The 23,247-nt window shown below is 35.0% G+C and overlaps 1 protein-coding gene across 1 annotated transcript in view; it reads left to right on the top strand.

Moving 5' to 3' along the window:
* Positions 1 to 23,247, top strand: part of SLC4A10 (solute carrier family 4 member 10) — a 257,844-nt gene that overhangs the window by 90,280 nt on the left and 144,317 nt on the right. The window contains exon 4 of the mRNA XM_044669107.1: positions 6,344 to 6,482. Coding sequence (XP_044525042.1) covers positions 6,344 to 6,482 — 139 coding nt within the window. The remainder of the gene's footprint in view (positions 1 to 6,343; positions 6,483 to 23,247) is intronic.

Raw genomic sequence — 23,247 nt, 5'->3', positions numbered from 1 at the left:
GTTTAAAAATTGCCAAGTAGCTGTTAGGGCTTAACTGAGGTTAGGAAAGCAGTCGATACAGTCATTTAAATAAACTATTTTCATAACTTATTCATTTCAATTAAATGGTGCGTAGGCAGGACCAGCTGATACCAGGGTTAGAGAGGGGAGGTCTAAAAGGGCAAGAGAATGAGTTTTTCATTTGGAAAGAACAGCCAAAATGGAGATGGAATGAATGATCTGAAACCATCTGTATCAGTGTCTCCAGACTTTATAAAAATCTGGAATGGAAATTACATTCCTCTTCCCTGTTTGGGATCAGAAGTCAGAGATTGAGGACAGAGGGCATACAAGTGTACACCTGCAAGTATGTGTGAGTATATCTGCCATAGCTATAAAGTAATAAGCCTAATTTAATCAGTCTCATGCAAAATCACATTACTTTGTAGTCACTCTATATTCTTATTCTATTTACTATTATGCTTTAAAAATATTTTATCGATGCATTTTTATATTGTCACTCCCTAGATGAACTCAAATTACAAGAGTAAGCATGACTCAATAACAAAATAAGAAGAATCTGCAAGATTCACAATAAAATGGAAAATTCTCGGGTTCTAGTTATCAAAAAATTAAACTTTAAAAAAATTGTCTAGTAATCATTAAAAGATCTAGTGCTTTTACTGACCCAGAGCTGAAAGAAAACAAAGTTTATCTTTTGTTAACCAAATGATTAAAAACCATTTAGTATTCAGTTTGATAAGCAGAACAGCTTCTAACCCATTTCTTAATAATTTTGCTTTTAGTTCTTACTAGCTTGCTTAATAGTTCTGCTTTTCTTTTTCCTCTGGATGACTTTTTTATTCCACTCTCCAGATTATGGATCATTTCCTTTTCCTCCTTTACTAGATTTAGTTGATTTTCTCCTGATTATCACTCTATAATAGAAAAATTCTGGTACCTCCAAGAATATGAGTTGACTTACTTAGGGGATTCAAAACTGTTAATATATGTTGGCTCACATTTCAACAAGTTGGACTCACGTAAGAACCAGTTTACTTCTTTTCTCTGCCTTTGGGATAAAGGTTGTCAAAACCTGATTATTTTATAGACCTTCTGAAATGATTCTTATTTTATTTACTATAAGTGTTATACCTGAGGTTGCATCATCCTTTTTCAACAATCTCTTTAAAAAATATCTCTTCCCCTTTATTGACACTGTTGCTACTCTATTACACACTATCATTTCAGTTTGCCTAGGTCCCATTAGCCCACTAACTGGCATTTCAACCTCTAATCTCTCCTCTGTCTACTTAAGGAATAATATTTCTTATACATATATCTCTCTGCTGCTAAGAACTACTCAATGGCTCCCTGTTGAATACTAAACAAAGTATTGGACCTTAAAATTTTTATTTCATTCTACCTTTTAAGTAAAGCCCACAAATACTTAACTCATGCTATTCCCTAACATTTACTTTATGTTCCAGCCAAATTGAACCACCCTTTGTCCCACATACATATTATATATCTGGAATCCACTCACTTTTGCCTTGAAGAATTCCTGATTTCCTTAAAGCACAGGTTAGACTCTAATTCTTATGGGAGGCTTTTCCTGATCTACTGAATTATTTACGTTTTCTTCTTAGAAGTCCTGTTTAATCACTTTGAATATCATTTGTACTTAATTATTTGTGTACATGCTATATCCTTTGAGTGTAATGGAAGTTTCCCCTTGGCTAGTTCTGTTTTGTTTTATCTTTGTGTCCCTAATACCTAACAAAGTGCCTTTAGTTGCTCCATAAATGTTTGTCCAACACCTTCCAATCTTCATGCCTTTTTAAGAGTTGTTCACCTATTATTGTCAAGTGAACCAAAACACCTCCAGTCACTCAGGTCTGCAACCTGGGTGATATCCTTAAATCAGCAACCAAATCTTTCTTTCCCTACATCTCTTGCATAATTCCTCTTCTTTCCTCTCACATAGCCATCATCAGGCTCTCACCCCTCCTTACCAGTAGCTAGATGGCACAGTGGCTAGTGTCAGGTTTGAGTCAGGAAAACTCATCCTTCTGAGTTCATATCTGATCTTTGAGACTCAGTAGCCATGTGACCCTAGGCAAGTCATTTAACCCTGTTGGCCTCATCTTTAAATGAGCTGGAGAAGGAAAAGGCAAATATCTCTAATATTTTTGCTAATAAAACCCCAAAAGGGGTCACAAAGAATAAGACATGACTGAAAAGGACTGAGCCACAAAGTCAAATCTTTCCCTTCATCTCTTGCACAAGTCCTCCTTGCTTCTCTCACACAACCATCACCCTGGTTCAGACGTTCATCACCCCTTCCCTACGCTACTGTTGCAGTCTTTTCATTGGAATCCCTAATTCAAGCCTTTCCCCTTTCCAAAACATACTCTGTTCAGTCACTAAATCCTTTTTCCTCAAGTGTAGATCTAGTACCTGTCACCAACTGATACTTAGGTCTTATAGAATTGGCCCTCCATCATGGTTAATAAGAAAAGGTAATCTAAAACTTTCATAGGTGCAGGATTCAGAGCTAGGAATGACCCCAGAGATAATTTCTATAAAAACATTGCTATTCAAATAGAACAATATTAAATAAATAATATTAAAACTTCTTTACATTTCTATGCTAACATTGAGTAACCATATACTTTAGTACAAGTTTTAAGGAAATATAACTATGTTTAATAACATGGCCCATTGATTCTATCATTGTTCATCTATTTTAATAGTTATATATTGATAAACTTTTACTTTTACATCACTTGGATTTTCCCTGTGCCCTTTTCAAACTCTTGGTTTTAGCCATTCCTTATAATAAAGAACTTTTTTAAGTAAGGGAAGAGGAAAAGCTAATCAACACATGGGGAAAAAAATTGAAATTGTATTTGATTTTTCTACACCTTTTGACCATTGTTTTGCCAAGGAATGGAGCAACGGATGTCATTTCATATCTTGTCTTGGCAGCCACGTTGCTTATCTATTCAACAGTCTTCGAATTATATTTTTAAAGGGCAGGTATGTGGCTCACTGGATAAAGAGCCAGGCCAAAAGACAGGAGGCCTTGGCTTAAAATCTGTCCTCCATTATATCCTAGCTATATAATCCTGTGAAATTGCCTAGCCTTTACTATTCTTCTGCCTTGGAAACAATACTTAATATTGATTGTAAGACAGAAGGTAAGAGTTTTTTTTAAAGAGTTGCATTTTAATTAGATTTTCAAGTTTACAGGATTAGTAGCTTAACCCCAGGTCTTGGACTGTGGTTGAAAATTTCTGGCAATATTTGAAGGCCTACAGCCAATTTGGCTATTAGAGACTTGGCAGTGCCTAAACTCTGAAATCCATAGAGAAAACCTAACTTTCTCTACATGGCTTCCTTTCCATGACTATAACTTAAATAGATCTAATTCTAGCTGAATTAAGTTTTTGTTTAGTATGACCATTATACAGTCAGCTTTCTTCCTGTGACTAAAATTCAATCAGAACAGACTCCATAAACACTCCTCTCTCCTTGCTTATGTTCACCAGATATGTATTTTACAAAGCAATGATAATATTAATGATGACATATTTATGTAGTGAATCGTAGTTTTCAAGGGATTTTCAGCAAGTTGACAGAAAACATATCCTCTTTATTTGATGGTTGAAGCCCCAATTACATGGCAGACTTGGGATCAGACCACTGGGGTTACTATTCCTCATCTAGTTACCATTTTGACCATATAGTTTTGCTTCTTCATCACATATACTATCTGTTTTTCAAAATGCTATAATACAACCTCTTTTTTCATGAATTTAAAATGTATTTTCAAAAGTTTAATCATTGAGCTCCTCCTATATGTGATGCCTTTTGCGAGGTACTTCAAGGGATACAAAGATGGTGGCAATGGGCCTCATGCCAATGGTCACTTTTAACATTTCATATTTAATTTGGAGACAGAATCAAGCATTGAGGAGTTAACAAAAAAAAGAGGTTTCCTTTGCCTTCACACGATTAGAATATGCAAGAAGGATACAGTGAAACTTGAACTTCTTCTTTGATAGATCCAATCTTCCTCATCTTATGGAAAAGATTCTGGCAAGCAGATCATCAGGGTAGGGATCATGACTTAGCATCCACCAAGTCAAAGAGGGCCCTAATCTGTATTACTAGGACTTTTTAAAATCACTCTTTGTGATAGAACTAATATATACCATCATTTCTCTACAATGTGGATTAGGCCAGCAATACTTACTTCCTTCTTATGATATAGATTAGTTTTCCCTAAAAAGAGACAAAGTTCATAGGAGATATTAAATTAAGATATAGTAACTAACCTCTAAGAGCTTATGACTTAATTGGATAGGATATATAAATTATTTAAAAATTAATATAGGATATGTAGAAAGATAGATATAAACTTTTATCTATCTATCTGTCTGTCTATCAATGTGTCCTTAGAGTCATTAAATGACACAAGAGGTACTCAAAAAAATTGCCATGAATGTTTAGAGAAAGGAAAAAATTAGGGTCAAGTCAGTGGGCTCAGGAAAGATTTCATGGAGAAATTGTGATTTAAGCTGAGATTTACTCAGATATTTCCCAATGGTTTCCAAATTTCCTAATTGATTCTAAAACTAAAAATAAGTTTGTGTTTTTTAAAAGAAAAATGAAATAAAGAATGTGTAGAATTTTGAAGTGAGGAGAAGAACAGAAGTGACAATAGGCTAGAACTTATGTTAGGGACAACTTCAGTTCAATAAATATTTATCATATACCTATTATATATAAGGTACCATACTAGGCATTCAGGAATAGGAAATAAAACTAGAAAGATTAGTTGGAACTATATGCTGGATTGTCTTCAATACTAGGGAAAGAATTAAGGACTTTATCTAATAGACAAAGGGAAACCATTGACATGTCTTTGTTCTTTTGTTTTGACTTGATGAATGGGAAAGAAGAGAAATGAAAATTTCAATCAATTTTTATTGCCCATACAAAATAAGCTAATGAGCTTAAACCAGTGTGGGGGAAATGAAAGAAGAAAAAGACAGTATGGACAAATATTTCAGAGAAAGAATCAAGAGATTCCTTTCCAGGAGAATATATACTCCTCAAGGAAAGGTATTTTCATATTTGTATCTCCAGAAGCCTTGCACAACACCTGGGAAATCAGTAAGTCAATCAATAAACATTTATTGATCAATTGATTAACTTCTGGGAACTAAGGAATGGGAAGCAAACAAAGAAGGTCTCATGCTTTTTAGCCTAACAGAATGACAGTGTCCATTAATTAAAAAGTAAGTCAGTAGGAGAAAAATTGTCTTGTTTTGGTTTTTTGAAGGGAAGTGGTAACAATGAATTGGAATTTGAACATTTTGCTTTTGAAAATAAGATATCCAGGCAGATATCTACATCAGGCAGACATATTGATCTGGGTCTGGGTCTTGAGAGAGAGAGGTTGGGGCTGGATATGCAGATTTAGATGTTAGGACTGATTAGAAGAGCTAGCTGAAGTCCTTTTTGTAAAAGATGCCACAGAGGGAAAAAGTTTAGAGAGGTAAGAGAAGAAATCTTGAGACTGACAATCAGGTAGGTGCTGGAATTGAAACCCATGAAGGGGACAGAGGACTAGACATAGACATAGGAGCATACCAAAAAGTAGCAAACTTTTTTTAAACTTTCATTTTTCCCTTCATGTATTTGGTATGATGGATCCATTATACCGCCGCAAAGCCCTTGAGTAATAGACAGGTCAGCCTTGGAGTTATGAAGACCTGGAAGGAGGTCCTGTCTGTGAACATACTAGCTTTGTGACCCCCAGCAAGGATTTAAACTGTTAAGACTCCAGGCAACTTTTTAAATATTGAAAATGACCAATTACCAATTTGCATTGACAAAAAGTTTCTAAATCTGGATGAAATCTGAGGTCTGAACCAAAAAAAAAAAAAAAAAGAGTATGCATGTATATAAATACATGGATATGTTTATGTGGATTTATGTGTGTGGATTATATATATATATGTGATACATATTTGCTAATTATCATGGAAAACAGAATTGATTCTGTGCACTCTTTGTTTTCTCAGAAAGAGACATGTCTTTGACCATGCTAATGCACCAGGAGCAGTGTTTCAGATAACCTAAAAGGGATCTTTACACTTGTCTTTGGAAGCATTTATATATGTATATGTTATAGCAGATTTACCCTTCTAATTATGCTTGGCTTAGGAAAATACTAAAATTAGTCTGAATTTCCTGAGCACACACTGGCCGGCTGGTGGGGGGGAGGTGACTGAGAATGTGCTAAGCTTGAAGCCATGGTAATATCTCTTTCATATCTCCGGCTTTCCAGACACCCCATCGCAGAGGGTACAGTTTATTCTTGGAACCGAGGATGATGACGAGGAACACATTCCTCATGACCTTTTCACAGAGCTTGATGAGATTTGCTGGCGTGAAGGTGAGGATGCCGAATGGCGAGAGACAGCCAGGTGAGGATTTGGGGGCATTATGTTTCTAATCGTTGGTAGTAATTCACGGTACAGCGAACATTTGTAAACCCCATTAAGGTCCAAAAAAAGAGATCTCTGATGGAAAGCGTACAAAGCAAACAGCCCAGAGCATTCCTATCTGACATTCCTCATCCAGATGTATATTATTATGGGATATAAGTCAGAATGAAATGTGAAGGCAGTAATTAGAGTAAACAATGATACAGAGTCAGCAGCAGCTGCATCCTTGAAGACAAATGGTCACATACATTGTCTGCTTCAGCGAAAGATTAGGGCGCACATGAGTTTACTTTCTTATATCTCTTATTTCTTATATCTCTTGTTTCACCTGGCTGTTAGTACTGTTGCTGCTGTATAAAGAGATGACCATAAGCACTATACTTAAGTGTAGAATCTTGGTAAAAAAAGGAATCAAAATGATGAAACATGACTTGGGGTACAGTCATAAAGGACATAAAAATCTTTCATAGTGACCCTTTGGCAGGCATACATGCATTCCAAAAAATGATACTTGAGCCAGATGATTATATTTTGTATATATGGAAAATAGTAATATATAAAATATATGAATATATATCCTTTTATGTAATCTGCCCCCAAAATATATTCAAGTATTTTTAGCATTAACTATTGTTAAAGAAGAAAGTTATTACTTTACAAAGTACTTTAAAAGTTATCAGTTAAATTCCAGATTAACTTTTATGTGGTTTCCACTAATATAGCACTCAGTCATTTTTCATCGTGACTAAAAAGCACTAAATAGAAATAAAATATTAATATTATCAGTTAAAAAATAATTTCAATGGTACTAAACATGACCATCCTATCCTGTCAGTTTGCCTGAGTGGAAAAATTTTAAAAACAGGATTGGTTAGCATGTCCGTAGCCAAAGCACCTGGTGGATTCACCATATTTTTTCTTTCAAATGATCGTGGGGTTAAAATCTTTATTTTTTAAAAATACCATATGGTTCTTTTAAGAATATTTTTCTTTATTCTATTCCTGTAAGACAAATTGATTACTTTAATTTTATTGCAAAATCCTGTGATACTGTGAAACCTCAATTAACTGTTATCTAATTCAGAATTCTTCATCCTGGAATAACTGTCTGCCTCCTGTTTGAGATTTAACGCTTTAAGCAATATAACCTATTTTGTTTACATTTTCACTTAGAAATATTTCTAAAATGTATTAGCAAACTTTTTTGCCCTAATGATCACAGCTTATTTTATGTTGTAAATCATTCTTTTTATAATATAGTATCTTGAATCACATTTGTCTCATTATTAATATAAATGTATAATCATTGAATCTTGGGGTTGGGAAAGATAATAGAGGTAATTAATAAACATTCCTTATACAACATCCTATCATGTAGTCAGCCAGTCTTCCAGTAATCAAAATTTCACTTCTTGAGATAATTCATTCCATTTAATTTATAGAAAGTTCATTGCTAATATAGAATTGCCTCCTATCTCCTATTAAATTAAACCAATTATTCCTAGTTCTGCTCTCTGGAGTATAATATTACATAAAATATTTTTAATTTTTTAAATGTTTATATCCTCACTCCTACTCCTCCTAATGCCACCTTCTTAACCTTAACTCTTTTCTTTTCTTTATATCAAAATCTATGGTTCTTCAACTAGATGGTTTATTTTTATCCACAGCAAAATAAAAAGGAAATAAGAAAGAACTATAGTGACTTACTCAAAGTAATACAAGTATTCCACAGAACAACTGAGATTTGGTGACTTCAAAAACAGGGCTCTTTACAGTAATCCATAATTTCATACTCACAGTTTGGCTTGGTCGCCATATGTTTTTCATGGTTGACCTAGTTGACATTAACCAGTTGGCTTCCTGATTCATATCTCCCTTTAGATAAGGACAGAGATTGTAGTTTGGTGTTGTTATATAGACAGTTATGATAATTGGGGAACCATAAAGTTCAGTTCAGAGATATCTGCAATTGTCTAAGAGTCAGGTGATGAGGTTCTAGACTAAAAAAGAGGCAGAAATAATAGAAAAGAAAGGACGTATTTGACAGAAGAAATAATAGAAGAAATAAAATTCTTTGAAAGTATTTGGTGATGAGATTCTGACCTGGGATGGTAACAAGACAGAATGAATTGGAGAGGAATTTGGGAGAAAGAATGAAGAAGATAAAATTAACTAATTTATAACAAAGGTGATGCTAAGGCTTTAACCCATTTCCCAGAAGAGTAGTGGTCCAGGAATTCTACAAATGTATTTTAGGCAAAACTAACTATGCCAAGGTAGATTAGAACAATGAGGAATTACTCATTCTCTCATCTTTTGTGGTTTTCCATATAGAATAGAGGAAATTAGATAATTTTAGAAAAAGATAAATATGATACCAAGTACAAGCAATTAAATGTAATCCACTTCTGAATTGACTTATTGAGCAAAGCAGTGAAATATGCAGGGCTGGTGGTCCCTTGCAGCTCTAGAAGGCTGTCATTCCACCAACTATTTCTATCAGAAGTGAAGTGGTAGTTCAGCATAATGCAGAAGGTGTTGAACATGGGGTTAGAAAGATCATTCAAATTCTACCCTTATTCTGCTTAGTTACATAATCAAAGACAAATAAATGGCAATAATAGCATCTATTGAACTTAACCTTGCAAAGTTGTTGTGAAGCTCAAATGGAATAGTGTAATCAAATATTTTTGTAACTTTTAAAGGGTTTTATAAATATCTGTTATTAGGGGAAGCTAAGGTGACTTAGAGGATAGAGAGCCAGGCTTGGAATCAAGACGAGCTGGGTTCAAATCTGGATTTAGACACTTCCTAGATGTGTGACCTTTGGCAAGTCACTTAACCCTAATTGCTTAACCCTTACCACTCTTCTGCCTTGGAATCAATTCTAAGACAGAAGGAAAGAGTTTTAATAAATAAATATATGTTATTAGTAGTATTTTAACAATGTAGTAGATGTCCTTTTTCAGTACATATTTCAGCCTTATTTTCTGTTTTCATGTCTTTGACATTTTAAAAGGAAAACTCAATCATTGCATCATCTTCTTCTTCATCATCATCATAGGCAGTTAGATAGTAAAATAAATAGAGTGTCTACCCTGAATCAGGAAAACTCATCTTCTAGAGTCCAAATCTGATCTCAGACACATACTACCTGTGTGACCCTGGGCAAGCCATTTAATCTTTTTTACCTCAGTTTCCTTATCTTTAAAATGAATTACAGAAGGAAATATCAAACCACTCCAGTATCTTTGCCAAGAAAACTCCAAATGGGATCATGAAGAATCTGACACTCCTGAAATGACCTAAAAACAACAAAATAATAATAGATAGATTTGATACAGAACTTTAAAGTTTCCAAAGTAATTCTAGCATTCTATACTGTCTTCACACAACTGTCCTTGCAAAAGTATGATGGAAGAGAAATGGTTTTGTAGAGGTTCATATGAATAAGATAGATGTAGTAGAGATAATTAATTAGCTGAAAGCTTAAAATAATTCTATAATAACCTAAATTTGTACAGCAGTTGAAGGTTTTGCTAGGAATTTTACATCTGTTATCTCATTTGGTCTTTACAACAACCCTGAGGGACGGAGGCTATCATCCCCATTTTACAGATAAGAAATCGATGCCCAAGTTGATTAGGTGATTTGCTCAGTGTCTCACAGTGTCTTAGGAGAATTTCAAACCCAAGTCTTATTGATTCCAAATTTTACATTCAAGACACTGTCATGTTACTTGTCAGTAAGGGCCAATTATATTTTGTGGCTTCAAAAAAACTGCAATTTTAGATGAGACTAAAAATAAAAAAGGAAATAGTAGAGATTGGGAACCGTAATTGTCCCATCACACTGTGAGTTATTCACACATTTGATACATACTGCTTAGTTCAGTTTTGTGCCATATTTTAAGAGGAACATTGGCAAAGTAGAATTCATCCATATGAGGGCAACCAGGATGGCATGAGGGTCAAAAAATGTACTTCCCTGGAACGAGGACCAGATTTTGCATAAAAGGGCCTGGCAGCATTCTATACCCATATCCTCAAACTGTCAAATGAAATGAAGTGAGGCACATTTCCTCATCTCTTCTCTGGAGCCAAATTGGAAATTTTAATTTAATGGCATTTAATTGAATTGTTCTTTCAGTTTATGTTGTTATAATTGATATGTATTTTATTTTCCTGGTTGGACTCAACACAAATCTTCCATCCCAACCAAACTGGATTGTGAATATCTCCCAAATATTCCATTGTCATTTCTGACTCCAAAATTTTATTGATTTCCCCCTGCCAAATTCCTGGTTCTTCCTGCCCACCTATTCAAGTATTACTGATCCTTCAGGGCCTAACTCGAAGCCTTCTTTGACAATTCTAGCCTACACTGATTTTTACTCTTTCTCTGAACTTCTAAAGTACTTATTTTGGACATATTTTGGAGCTTATTTCTATCTTTTTTTGTTACTTGTTAGCTTTCTTTTAGATTGTAATCTCAATTTTAAACAGTATAGCAAAATACTTCCTTAGGTTTTGCATCTTTTTTTCTATTGAGACCATGTATGAAAGGTTCCAGCTTATTTAAACCATTATGGGGAGGAAGCCTTTTTTCTGACATTGTAGGTCTTTGTTGTTTTTCAATTGTGTCCAACTATTCATGATTCTTCATGATTTGGGGCTTTCTTGGTAAAGATAAAGGTTTGTCATTTCCTATTCCAGCTCATTTTACAGATGAAGAAACTAAGGCAAACAGGATAAAGTGATTTGCCCTGGGTCATCTACTTTGTTGGTGTCTAAGGCCAGATTTGAACCAAAAAGATGAGTTTTTGTGACTTTTGGTCCTGTGTTCTATCCACAGGGTCACCTAGCTGTAGGTCCTTACCCTTGGAATGTTCATTTCTTGGGAAAGAGAAGTGTTGATGGCTCAGTAGGCAGGCACCTGGCATAAAGTACCTTCCTTTGCATTTTTCAGCACGGGAGAACCAACATAGAAGATGCTCAAATAAGAAAGGAATCAATATAACCTTATGCAATGAAAATTAATGCAAAATATTAAATTTATTATTCAACCATTTCTTTCCCCATTCAAATCTCCAGACTCTAGACTTTAAGGAGCAGGAACTAGTCCTGTGAGATATTGCTATAGAGAACATCATTTGTCTTAGACATTAAAATAAATGATTGCCTTACATGGGGCAAGACATATTTTATTAAGCCACACTTAATTAAAAGTAGCAATTCATGGATATTGTGGGGTTTATTTTTTAATTTTAGAGAGCAAATATTTTAATCTTCTTCAGAAATTCATTTGTTTAGTCTATTAAGCCCTTCCTAAAAGTATTACGGGTATACCTCCCCATAGGGTAGACTTGATCCTGTGTTCTTGAAGGCTAAGTCAGTGGAATGCAAGCCCCGGCAGGTCCTAACAAGTTGAAAAGGTTTTGATTAAAAGCTAGAAGTGTTTTCCAGCTGTCTGAGGGCCAGCCTAACTAAGTATGGAGAGACTCATTGTCAGAAGAGCCAACAGGTAAAAGGAGTTTTGGGGGGTGAGCAGGGAAAGAAATAGTGCTGGAAATGGACAAAAACTCCTGAAAGTTGACCAAAAAAAACATGGTAGAAGGGGCAGAAAAGACAAATGAAGGCACTAAGAATCTCACAGTTTATACTGTCTAAAAAGATTCACTGAATTCTTGACATTTTTAATGTACAATCTTTACCAGCAATAGGCATTTTTAAAAATTTAATTAAAAAACAGGAATTGAACTATATCTGTTTTGATATTCTTACTCAAAAAAATTAACCTGAGACTCAAAGAAGTTACAGATGAATGGGAAAGTGTTTCAGAAAGTTCTCTGAAGAGAAGCAAATAAAAGAGTTGCCTAGTGGCACTTAGATGACCCAGTAAATAGGGGGCTCTCCCTGCAAACAGAAACCCCTGAATTTATATCCAGCCTCTGACAAGTACTAACTGTGTGATCTTGGGTAAGTCACTTAACCTCTGTTTTCCTCTGTTCCCTCATCTGAAGAAAAGGATAATAATAGCACCTCCTTTCAAGGTTATTATGAGGATCAAATAAGCTATCTGTAAAGTGCTTAGCAAGGTGCCTGGTACATAGTAGGCACTATGAAAATGTGAACTATTTTTAGCTACTAATTTAATCATAAACCCAGTTGCAAAAGGAAACATCATTTCGTAAAACACTTGGACATCTCACATCATAGTATGAGGTATGAGGGTATGAGGATAAGCAAATAGACCAACATGAAGATAATTGAAGCATTTATGTCAATGTCTATTGCAAGAAGAACTGAAAAAGTTTTATGAAGAACTTCACAAGACTTTCATAATTAAATTAGTATAGACCTTAATTTTGTTTTTCCTTCAATGAAAGAGTGAAACCAGGAGAGAATAATAAAAACTTTATGGACAATTGTGGCTGAAGATCAGGCAATTAGAAGGGTTTATCTGAAGGATATGACTGTATATCTGGTATATCATGAATACTTTTTCAGGAACTTAATTGGAAGGCATTGGATGAATGGAATACTGAGTGACATTTTACAAAAGTAAAATGACTCACTAAACAATGATAATGGATAGTTAAATAGCAATGTGATCATTTATAAAACATTTCTACAACAAATACCTTTATACACTACTACATCAGTACCTATTGTACTTTGTGAGTTAGTACTTTGCCACTGATTGCCATAAAATTTTAGAAAATGATATTGGTCAGACCTGGAGAGAAGATACCCTGAATTAAAATTTAACCTTAGACACTTCCTAGCTGTGTGACCCTGAGCAAGTCACTTAACCCCCATTCCCTAGCCCTTACCACTCTTCTGCCTTGGGACTGATGCTTAGAAGGATTAACGATGATATTGGAAAGAGTAGCTGGATCTGATGAAAACCATAGAGAAATGTGTGCCAGAAGTAGCACAGTTTTAAAGCCATTCATGGACTGGTTTCCAAACTATCCAAGAGGGGAAGATTTCTAAAAAAATGAAGAAAGTGGACAGTACTATTAGCATAAAAAGGTGGCTGAGAAAACACTGGTAATTACTGGCTTTCTCTTTCATAGCTATAAAATCTGACCAAAGTGGTTTATGAATGTTTTAATGTTCCCTTTGATTGCCCGAGAAGTAAACTGATGGAATGTTACAGATGATTTTCTATATTATACCAAATCTTTGTAGATGCACAAATGATTAATGGCTCTATGAAAATATGATTCTGTTGCACTTATTGTTCTTGTATTTTTTTCTAAAAAGACATTTTGCTCAGCAAAACAAAATTCAATCTTGACAGCTCTCTTTAGCAAGGTGTTTTCCACACAGACTTTGAAATTCTACCATAATCAATGATAAATGAGGCTCAGAAAAGAACTTTATTTAATGAGCCACTGAGTATTGACATCCCAAGAGATTATGGGAACATTGACCAGAAGGTCCAAATGGATCATCTAGTCCAGCCTCCTCATATTACATATGAAAAACTAAAGCCCATAGCATATGTGACTTGTCCAAAGTCATAGAGGTAGTAAATGACAGGCACTTATTTTGAACCCACGTCCTCTGCTTCCAGTCCTTCTAGCATTCTTCCTCCCACCACTACTTTGCTGCTCCCTGCCTTCAAAGAGCACTCATGAAAAGCTACTGTGAAAGTTTGATAAAATATTTGAAATGCAAGCCTTATCTCACATTCAATTTTCCATCCCTTTGGAAATATCCTTTTAATGTAGCCTTCTGAAAGCAAGGGAATTCACATTTCCAATTTGAGACAGCAGGTTGCGTATAATAAAGTTCTATATGAAATATTATTGTTAATATTAGTAATGTTATTAGTATTTTACCTAGGGAAAGCTAGGAGGCAGAGTGGATAGAGCTGCGGACTGGAGTCAGAAGGACTTGGATTCAAATCTTGCCTCAGATGCTACTTCCTAGCTGAGTGACCCTGAGAAAGTCACTTAACCCTGTTTGCCCAGCCCTTGCTTTTTCTGTCTTAGAGTTGTGAGGAAGACAGAAAATAAAGGTTTAAAAATATTTTTTACTCATCATCTAGACAGAACTCTAGAATAGTTTATGTAAATATTTTAGGTTTTCTTTTATTAGTTTTTTCAATAAATCTAGACCTACTAAAATAAATATGTTTCAAATATTTCTGTACATTAAATAATAACATTGCTGGAGGAAATTTGGAAAAGCTCATTCCCCCAAATGACAGAAGAGCAATGGTTTTGCCTAACTTTAAATGAGAAATTCCAGAAAATCGCTAGAACTGTAGATACTTTTTTAAAGTTCTTTTTCATCCAAAAACTCTTTTCCCTCCCCAAAACTTTTCAGCTTCCATTCATGAGTGGCCTTTCCTTGGAGTTATAAGCTCCTTGAGGACAAAAACAGTCTTTTTTTCCTTATTTTTATCCCCCAGGCTTAGCAGAGTCCCTGGTACATAGTAGGTGCTTAATAAATATTTATTGTATTGTATTTATTGTACCTTGTTCTGAATTAATTAATTCTTGAAAATAATTCTTAGCCATTTTGCAAGTATTGTAGTAGCTCTCAACCTTTTTGTTCTTAAGACCCTTTTCACTCTGAAAAATTATAAAGTTTCCGAAAAGTTTTTGTTTGATATTTACAACTCTTAGAAATCAAAACATCTTTTAATATTATGAAAATTGTTTTGACCTCTCACACCCAACAAAAAAAAAATGTAGTCCCTGGGACACACTTGGAGAACCATTAAATTGCTCAAAAGTAGTCAGAGAATTTATAGCCCTGCCAAGGGTGCCCTGTACTTATGGTCTCTTACTTTACAATATTTGCTCCTATAATCATTAAAATGCTTCTCACCTTTGCTCCTTTGAGTTATTATGCCTGGTTAGTTTTATTTAGGATAATGTATCATAACCTTGCAGATGTATTTAGCAGTTGCCTTGACTATGTCTACTCAAGATTAGCTTCTGTTTAGATATCCTGTCACAACTGTAAATGGGTTATGAATAATCAAGGTACAATATATTATTTTTTAAATAAGGCTAATGTGCTTTTTGCTTTTATGTAATAATCTTTTCTGGATACAACACTCTTTTCCCCATGCCCCAATATTTAACTGTCTCATGTAACAAAGAAAAACAATTAATAGAAAAGATTGTCTGAAAGTGAAAGTGTTTGCCCCACTCTATTCCCATAACTTCTTACCTCTTTGCTTAGGGGTTGGAGGCACTAACTGGAGATTTGTCATAATTACTCTCTTCAGCTCCCTTTTCATATTCTTTTAATTTACATTATTGAAACATTACATATATCATTCTTCTGGTGCTGTTCCACACTGTGTCCTTGGCTAGCCTTTCCAATATTGATTTACTTTTGATCATACCTCCTGACTATTGTGATGAGAGAATTGGAACTCTCTTTGTTCCCATTGCTACTTCCAGACTCTCTTTTAGCCACCATCACTCAGTAACATTTCCTTTGAGGTTCCTGTTACATAAATTTATCATCTAAGATTTTGGTAGTTATTATCTCTCAACTCCATGGATATTCTCCTTCATAGTGATTGTCAACCACAAATTTATGTTCCATATCCTCAAATAGGTTCTCAGTGAAACAAATCAATCCTTTTCCTCCTCCCTAATCAGCAGATTATTCTACTCATTGCAGCAACTATTTGATTCCATTTTGTCCCTCTTCAATCCTCCCATTATACTCTCTACCTAATCCTCTCAATTGAAGATATTGCCTCACATTTCTTCAGAAAAAAAAATGCATCCATTTGCTGAGAGATCCCTCTTTTCTCCTCTTTCTCTTCCTGTCATATCACTCAGACATTATTGCCCACTATTTCCTCCTTCCCTCATGCCTTGGATGAAGGGATGGATCTGCCAAGACAACCACTCTCTAAATACATCATTGATTCCCTCTCTTTCCATCTTCTCTAGCAGATAGTCCCACTATATCTCTATTCTCTAAATTTCAGTCTCTCATTAGTCATTAAATCCTTCTCTAAAAAAAGCATTTATACATCCTCCCATTCAAAAAAACCCTTCATTTAATCTAGTCATCTCCTTTAACTGTGTTTCATTCCTTTTTAAGCTAGAGTCCTTGAAAAACTTTCTGTATTACGTGCCTCTACTTCTAGTCCTTTAACTTTAAGCCCTTTGCTATGGGGTTTCTGACCTCATCATTCAAGTGAAAGTCTTGAAAATTATTAGGGTTCTATATCTTGCCATACCTAGCATTCTTTTCTCTGTCCTCATCCTTTGACCTTTTTTGTGAACTTCGACTTTGTTAATCATAACTTTCTCCTAGATATTCTCTTCTCTCTAGGTTTTTGTGACACTTGTCTTCTTGGTTCTCTTCCTACCTATCTGATCGCTCTTTCTCATGCTAGATCCTTATTCAGGTCATGGCCACTAATTTTGAGTATCCTCCAAAAACCTGTCCTTAATCCCTTCTCTTTCCCCCTCATATTGCCCCATTTGGTATATCATCAGCAACAATGGATTAAATTATTATTTCTATGCAGAAGGCTCTCAGATTTGTTTACCCAGGCTAAATCTGTCTCCTGATCTCCATCCAGTCTTATGTCCCCAACTGCCAATTAGACATATCAAACTTAACATGTCCAAAAAAAGAAAAAAAAAACATTACTACTTTCCCCAAACCCTTTCCTGCCTTTCTCAATGTCCCTATCCTGCTGAGGGTACCACAATTCTTCCAATCACTTAGGTATGCAAATTTGGTGTCATCTTTGACTCCGCACTGTTCTTATACTCAGTCTTCTCACCAAGTCTTGTTAAACCTTCATAACCTCTCTTGCTCATGTCTCTTCCTCCCCACACACACAATACCCATCTGATGCCTATTACAGTACCCGTTGGTTGGTCTCCCTACCACGTCTCCATTCCAGTTGATCCCACTAACTTGTCCAAGAGATCTTCTTACAGCATAATTCTTACTCTGTACCTAGTACTCTTATTCAGTAAACACAAGAGGCTTCCAATTTCGTTCAGAATTAGACTTTCCAGATTTTTTACACTTTACCCCATTCCAAATATTATACAATCAATCACACTGATCTTCTTGCTCTTATTCACATATGATACTCTACCTTCCAAATCTGTGCCTTTAAATTGACTGTCCTGCCCATGCCTGAATGTTTGCTTTCCTCTTCTCTATTGTCTAGCTTCCCTGGCTTTCTTTAGGACTTAGATCAAATCAAACATTAGACACTTCTAGTGCCCTCCCTCTGATAGTTCCTGCATTTTACAGTATATATATCTTTAATGTTGTCTACTTGTCTGCAAGTTGTCTCCCCCATTAGAACTTGAGTTCCTTTAAGGTTGCGACTGGTTTTGCCCTTTTTGTATCCCCTTTGCTTAGTAGAGCATCTAGCACATTCTAAACACTTAACAAATGCTTTTTGATGAGGAAAAAACTGTCCTTTGACTTCTTCTCCTGTCTCCTCTATTCCATCTCTCTAACTGATTTCATTAGCTCCTATGGATTCAGTTATCATCTCTATGCAGATGATTTCAAGGTCTGTTTATTAAGCTATGGCTTTTATCCTGAGTTTTTGTACCACATCACAAACTGCCTTTTGAATATCTTGGACAGGATGCTACATAAGTGTTTCAAACTCATACTGTCCAAAACAGAATTCATTATCTTTCCCCTGAAACTCTGCTTCCCAGTTTCTCTGTTACTATCATGGATTCCACAAGACTTCCAGATACCCATTCTCACCACTGCGGCGCCATCCCTTACTCCTCATTCCTACTTGCCCTAACTATTCTATCTATTGTTAAATGATTTCCTTTTTATCCTTATAGCATGTCTTATGTACACACATATATATAGTTACATATATGTCCCCTTCTTTCCATTCATACTATCACCACCTTATAGCCATCATCTCTCAGCTAAACTGTTGCAAAAGCCTTCTGATTTTGTCTCTTCTTCAAATCTATCTCTGTTCCAACCCATCTACCATTCATCTGCCAAAATGATTTTCCTAAAAAGTAGGTGTGATAATGACAGCCCCTATTCATTAAACTTCATTGGTTCCCTTTTGCCTCCATGCTGTTTTTTCTTGCCACAATTTCTACTCAAATTGTAGGCAGCTAAATGACATCATGAATAGAGTACAGGAGTCAGGAAGACCATGGTTCAAATCCAACTTCGGTTATTTACTTTCTCTGTGACTCTGGGGAAATAACTTTCCTTCATCTAAAAAATGGAAATGAAAGTATCAAACTCCTAGGGTTGTTGTGAGGATAAAATGAAATAACATTTTTAAAGTGTTTTGCAAACCTAAAAGTGCTCTTTCAGTGCTACCTATTATTATTTTATATACATCTAAAACCAACTAATTAGTCTTCTAATGCTAGATTTCCATATAACAGTAGGTATTAGAATTGAAAGAAATCTTAGAAAAAAGTTTATAATAATGTATTATTATTTTAATTGAAATCCATTTTTATGTTGGAATACAAGGGTATTTTCCTCCAATAATGATTGTGTATGATTTTATTACAGTCCTTTGTAGTAATAATGAATAAATGAATGGCTTCCTAACACTAAATACCCAATACTAATACTAGGGTTATTATGATTGGGCAACAGAAGGAAGTGGTCCAATTGTTAATTATTTAATACTTTTAATACTTCAATGCATCAGAAAAATAAATTTGAGAGAAGGAACTGTTTCACTCTTTAGTTTCTATCCCTATCATTTAGTACAACATCTGACACATAGCAATCCCTTAACATTTTTTTATTGATTGACTGTTCCATTGATCTATGACCTCATTGATGAAAGGACTTCTTTCCTTGGTTTATATCACAACATCCTTGCCTCTTATGTAATAAGAATTCTGGCCACGGCCATCCACAAATGCACCATGGAGGATTCACAAAAATACTTTCTCTGAATCTTTTAATATCTGTGGCTTTCAGTGCTGCACACAGGCTTGTCTGTGTGTTATCTTTTTGTTTTTGTTACATGACCCCCTGCTCGATCTCCTCTTCTGCTCTCATGTGTCATTAATGATGTCATTCATGCCACTTAGAGTGCACAAAGACTTGATGGTGTGATGGACTACAGTCTAATTTCCACCATCATGTGTCTTTTCCTCATCCTTGGAATCATCCCTGATTTGGGGTCTTTTCAGATTCTGATTTTCAATGATTCACACTGGGACAATTTGTGTGATCAGAACTAGTAAAAGAATATTTAGTAGGCTAATTGGAAGGTACTCAAGTCAAAAGGAAAAGAAGGTAGGAAGGTATGTATGGCAAGGCAAATTCTGATGCCATTACTCTGGATTTCTTTGCTATACTTCTGTAGCTTTTATAAATTCCTTGTATTGCTATATGATATTCAGCAAGACAGCTGATGCTCAATCAAAATGGAAACAGATATTGAAGACGAGTGTAGATGAGTTTTGGCTGAAGCTCAATACCTCTGGGAGTGAGAGAACAAATTTAACTTAAATGAGGAAAAGGGCTGAAATGTATAGTAAATTTTAAAGTCACAAACATGCATTATCTTGAAATATCAAGTTGGTCCAATAAAGGCAAGTTTCAGAATTATTTATTACTTGTCTGGTTCCCCTGCTACAGTTTCATTCTAATAAATCCACAAGAAAGACGATTTTTTATCAAAGACCATTTTCCTGTGGTTGTAAGTAACTAAGACTTTAAATTGTAGAGAAAGAGGCAACCCATATTGATAGCAGTTTTCTTATCTAAGAGTTCCCTTTGTCAATGAAGTTATAGTTCTGATACTTACCTCTATAGCAGTCCAAATAAATTTAATAATTTTCTTTTCAATCAAAACCCTCACCTTCTTTCTCAGAAACAATATTGTTTATCAGCTTTAAGGCAGAAGAGCAGTAAGGGTTAGGCAGTGGGAGTTAAGTGACTTGCTCAGGGTCACACTGCTAGGAAGAGTCTAAGATCAAATCCAAACCCAGAACCTCTCATCTCTAGGTCTGAATCTCAGTCCACCAAGTCATCTAGTTGATTCCAAATTTAATAATTTTCAAACATATTACCTATAGAACATTTTTAACATTAAATAGACATTTATTAACTGCTTGTTGAATTAGATCATTAGGACTTTTTTAAAAGATTAAAATATAGTCCTAGCTCTCAATGAACTTTAAGTAGGGTTGGTGAAACATGTCTAGAGATAAATCTGATGCAGATTAAATAGATGAATGCATAAAAGAGAATAACAGTAATTTCTATTAGTTATATTCCACTTCATCGTTTACAAAGTGATCCTGACAACTCTGTAAGATAAGTGCTATTATTATTCCCAATTTACAAATAAACAAACTGAGGCTGAGTGCTTAACTGTCTTGCCCAGGGTCACATAGTTTTATAGTAAATATCTGAGGAAGGATTCAAATTCAGCTTCTTCTCATACCAAATCCATAACTTCCCACTCTACTACTTACTGTCTCTAACGTGTATAATTAATAGGGGACTAGCTTAGGGAGGTCATTTTTAAAGAGGGATTAAGATATAAAGAAACAGGGTTCCAGTTCTAGAGCAGTCTGGATATAAGAAGTAACAAGAGCAAATGTTCAGATGGGGAACAGCATGAGATATACCCAACAGGTGCTGCATAGTCCTTTTAATCTATAAATTAATAGGAATCTAAGCTAAATAGGATGGAAAGTGAACCAGTGACAGATTGTGGATGACCTTGAAAACCCAGCTAAAGATTTTAAACTTTACTTAGTAGTGAATGGTGACCTACTAAAAGTTTTTAAGAATAGGGGATGATGTAATCCTATCTATGCAAGAGCAAGTTTATTAGCATTATCAATGGAGAGGTTTGATCACAAAAGAGAAAGACTATAGACTGGGGAAACTCTAAGGAAACGGTTCCAATAATATTCTAGTGAGAGATGATTCAGGTCCTGAACTAGGTGGCAGTAGGAATGGCAAGGCAGAGAAGAGATGCCAGAGAAGCAAATAGGATTATTTTTATCAACATATTGCACATGTCATCTGTATCTCCTTTTAAATTCACTTGTCAGCCATCACAGCCAAATAAATCTTAACCAGTTTTAGATTGGGAAACTACTTTTCTGAATCCTAGATATTAGAAATGTTTGTTAAAAAAAACCCAGCTGTTGTCTTTTTAAGTCTCCCAAACAATCCATATGATAAGACTAATGAAATCAATACAACTACAGTGTCCCTTTTGTAAATAACATCTAATGTTATTAATAGACTAGCATAAACAGCTATCACAGCTGTGCTTTGTGGAGGGCATATGGCTGACTTATCATGGCTGTCCTCTAATAGTTCTTTACACAAATGCTTTGAAGAGGCAAAGCAGAGTGAAGCAGATAGGCTTCAGATGCATAAACAATTATGGGAAAAAGAATTACTCCATCAAAATAATTGACTGATGTCATGGAGACTCTAGATACCCAAGATTATTACAGGTTTCAGTCTATTACAATGATATATTTCCAGTGGTATTTAAAGTGCAAAAATGGCATTGATTGAGGACAATAGATTTGCAAAGTCTGTAGTTTGGGGTATAGTTTATATAAACCTCCACATACTGTTTTTAAGTTTTGACTCTTCCTATTCAAGTTTTTTTTTAAATCAGAAGGAAGAAATGGCTGAAAAGACTGTGATATTGGAAGGTACCGCATATTATTTTATTAGAAATGACAAATATTGGAAATATAAAGAAAATAAGGGAAGTATATGAAGAGATGAAAAGAGACAAAAATAACACATGCTATGGTTGCTTAAAAAATAATGGCCACAAAATCAATAGAAAAAAGTAACAAAATAAAACAAATCCAAAAAGGATTCAGAAGCAGAGGATGTTCTTATTAGCATACATATATAATTTATACATTTTGAAAGTATAAATAATGTGAAATTTATGGTCTAGAACATAATTTTTAATGTATTTGCTTATTTAAATTTTTATGGTGGTGGCAGTAGCTAATAAAAAATTGAAAAAATCAGAAGAATAATACTTTTCTCTTGAGATTGCCATTATTAGTCCTAAGTTTACAATTTGGGGTGATATTGCAGCCCTAGTTGTTGCAGACAGATTGAGAGAATAAAGAATCAAATGGACAAATGAAGATGTAACTGAAATAAAGGAAATAATAATGATAAGGGGAGAAATTAACTTTATTTCTAACTTTAAAAGAATTTTAGTTCCAATTCTATTTAGCATATATTTACTTAGCACTTAAAATGTACAAGAAAGGCATGGTCCTGGGTTCTAGAAATACAAAGGCAAAATAGCCCCTGTCCTTAAGGAGCTTATGTTCTACTTGAAGCATTTTTATAGCACCCACTATTTGTCAGGTACTGTACAAAACATCCTACAAATGCTGTCTGTAATAATAGAATAATGATTCTGACCTAAATATTTTGCAATTGAATGTGTGCTTAGAAATTATAAGCCCTGGAAGGAGCTGGATTGTTCAATGGATAGAGAGCCAGACCTAGAGACAGGAGGTCCTAGGTTCAAATCTGAACTCAGACACTTCCTAGCTGTGTGATCCTGGACAAGTCACTTGACCTACCCCCGCCCCCACCCACACACCCACCCCCAGCCTAACCCTTACCACTTTTCTGCCTTGGAGCCAATACACAATATTGATTCCAAGATGGGAGGTAAAGGTAAGAAAGGAAGGAAGGAAGGAAGGAAGGAAGGAAGGAAGGAAGGAAGGAAGGAAGGAAGGAAG

This window comes from Gracilinanus agilis, chromosome 3 (assembly GCF_016433145.1).
Source record: "Gracilinanus agilis isolate LMUSP501 chromosome 3, AgileGrace, whole genome shotgun sequence".
NCBI classification, from domain to species: Eukaryota; Metazoa; Chordata; class Mammalia; order Didelphimorphia; family Didelphidae; genus Gracilinanus; species Gracilinanus agilis.
The sequence above is the reverse complement of the archived record's forward strand: the minus strand, read 5'-3'. Positions and strand labels throughout refer to the sequence as shown.